Source organism: Perkinsus marinus (genome assembly GCF_000006405.1).
Source record: "Perkinsus marinus ATCC 50983 genomic scaffold scf_1104296963814, whole genome shotgun sequence".
NCBI classification, from domain to species: domain Eukaryota; phylum Perkinsozoa; order Perkinsida; family Perkinsidae; genus Perkinsus; species Perkinsus marinus.
This window is the reverse complement of record NW_003204959.1, coordinates 1-2,151: the sequence shown is the minus strand read 5'-3', so window position 1 is coordinate 2,151 and position 2,151 is coordinate 1. Positions and strand designations below refer to the sequence as shown.

The following is a 2,151-nucleotide window of genomic DNA, read 5'->3' as shown; positions in this document are numbered from 1 at the left end:
CTACGATGATACGTCTACTTCTACTACGGCGATTGATATCACCATCAAGCGTAATTGGGCTGAAAAATGGGTACTTGGAAACTTGACTAGTTCTTCGGTCGACTCTGTTTTGTTGTTTTTAGGTCGACTATGTTGATTCCTCTAAGTGGCTGTCAGTATTCTTTTGTGAAGCGCAAACCATAAAACCGGCTATTCCCAATAAGGAGGAAAGCAGAGGTCTCAAGGGATTCTGGAAAGAGGTAATAATGCGGTGGAGTTACTCTTGGAAGAGAATATTTTTTCTTTTAGTTTGTTTGGTTCATAAGTGCGGTCATCCGAGGCATGGCTCAGCTGACTTGGAACGACAACATATGTAATAGTGGCATGCCGTTTTTGGGCCTACTTTGAATCTTTTAGGGACGGGCCTTGGTATCTTGGCGGGTGCCTGTGTTGGTAACTGGTGCGTTGGTATATGTGCATTTATTGGATGTAAGTTAACAGGGAGGGCGGTATCTTAGGTTCTCCTAAGGTGGATACAGATTAGGTCCGATTAGTGTTGGAGGAATATATTCGCTTTCCTCAGCTGAGCTTAGGAGTTTTCTCACTATATAAAAGTTTACATGAAAATTTTTGCAGAAATTCTCAATAGTTTCCCGAAATTTTTCTCAGAATTTTTGTTTTTCAGGTTGTTATACAACCGGTTTTCCTCTACTATTCGGACCACCTGAGTTGAAGCCTCTGGTGGGCTCCGGAATATACGGTTTGAATGGTACCCTTCTAGGCATGGCTATGGGCTGTTTCGATGCCAGGGCGTCTCAAGCGAGAGCATGTACGCATGGGGGGGTATATGAATTCGGAGTAGATTTTTCCTTTTCAGTTGACGATGTGATGCGAAGTTGCTGTCGACTTTTTCTGCCACTTAGTTTTATGGCGGTTTTCTGCGCTGTTGTTACTCAGTGGTTGAATACCAAATGGACCGCCAAAACTGGTATTCCAGCATGCTCCTGGCCGTAGGAAGTATATTATTATTATGGTTGTCATTTCCTTGCACGCAGGTACAACATTTCCATGTGGACCTGGATCGCATGCGCAACTCTTACTACTAACTTCCGTAAGTGACGGTATATGTGAATTTGGTGAAATTTATGGTTTTTTTATCAGAAACTATTTATACAGCTAACCCAGTGTCGGCACCGCAATATGGACAAGTCACGGCTGAGTGGTTTTTCCGCAGCTGGATGACGGGAATTTCTCAAATGATGTTCAGTATAACGTTTTTTTCTCTTTTTTGTGCATATTTTTTACCCCAGGTTTGAACATGTGGTCTGGTTTTTGTCTGTTGGTGGGCGCATTCATTGGCTCTCCTTCGTCGTGTTTCCTCACCATATGGGGTTCCCTTATAGGAGTTGTTACTGGAGTGCTCCTAGGGATGCCCTTCAACTCGATAATTGGGCTTGGAGTGGTAATAAAATATGGCTAATTAAAATGATGATGTTGTTGTTGATCAGATTGGTTTCAATCCGATCATTTACGCGACGGGAATGGGCGGCCAATTTGTGGCGCCAAGTTTGGTTGGCTTCATCTGGATGACCTTCGGTTGTGTATTGTGCGGAATTCTCGCGCAGTTGGCGACTAATCTTGCTGTAAGAAGTGGAGGGCGTGGGAATCGAACCTGGGTGCATCGGTGGTGATCAGGTTCTCCCATGGGGAGGCGGATCGTATTCGGTGCCATTTACAATGATGGTGACGTTTATGTTTGGTCTGTTCCAGGAGGATGTGGTGGCTAGGGTAAGTGGACCTGTTTTGAATCTTGCTGAGAGGAACCTAAGATATTTTTCAGGTTCCATTGATGCCAGCTCGGTTATGGAAAAATATAGAACGCGTGTGGGGAGCTAAAAGCCGAGCTGATCAGGCGTGTGGAATTCTTATGAGGATCTTGACTACTGGTGGTGAGAGGCAGTCGTATGTCAAGGATGAACAGCAACCGGAAGCGCCGTCAACAGCTGAGGATGTGAGTTGTCGAGGGAGTGGTATGGCGAATGTGTTGTTGTCGTCGTCAGAGTTTAACGGTGACGTCACCAAGTATGGAGTTTTCTGCTACTACTACTAGTATTCAGAGTAACTCGAGTAGTCTTAATACGACAGCTAACAACACTGGCAGCAAGGAGGCTC

General features: G+C 44.8%; 2 protein-coding genes across 2 annotated transcripts; both read left to right on the top strand.

The window, feature by feature from the left end:
- On the top strand, positions 1-1,767 carry Pmar_PMAR016264 (Urea transporter, putative; the record flags this gene model as incomplete). The annotated part of the gene is made up of 11 exons (XM_002771105.1): positions 1-70; positions 123-239; positions 289-352; positions 397-468; positions 665-808; positions 857-989; positions 1,035-1,090; positions 1,141-1,245; positions 1,290-1,441; positions 1,488-1,622; positions 1,675-1,767. Coding segments are annotated over 11 exons (1,141 nt in total), but the record flags the coding sequence as incomplete, so codon positions are not given.
- A 52-nt stretch (positions 1,768-1,819) lies between these two features.
- On the top strand, positions 1,820-1,990 carry Pmar_PMAR016263 (hypothetical protein; the record flags this gene model as incomplete). The annotated part of the gene is made up of 1 exon (XM_002771104.1): positions 1,820-1,990. A coding segment is annotated over one exon (171 nt), but the record flags the coding sequence as incomplete, so codon positions are not given.
- Between the last annotated feature and the right edge of the window lie 161 nt (positions 1,991-2,151).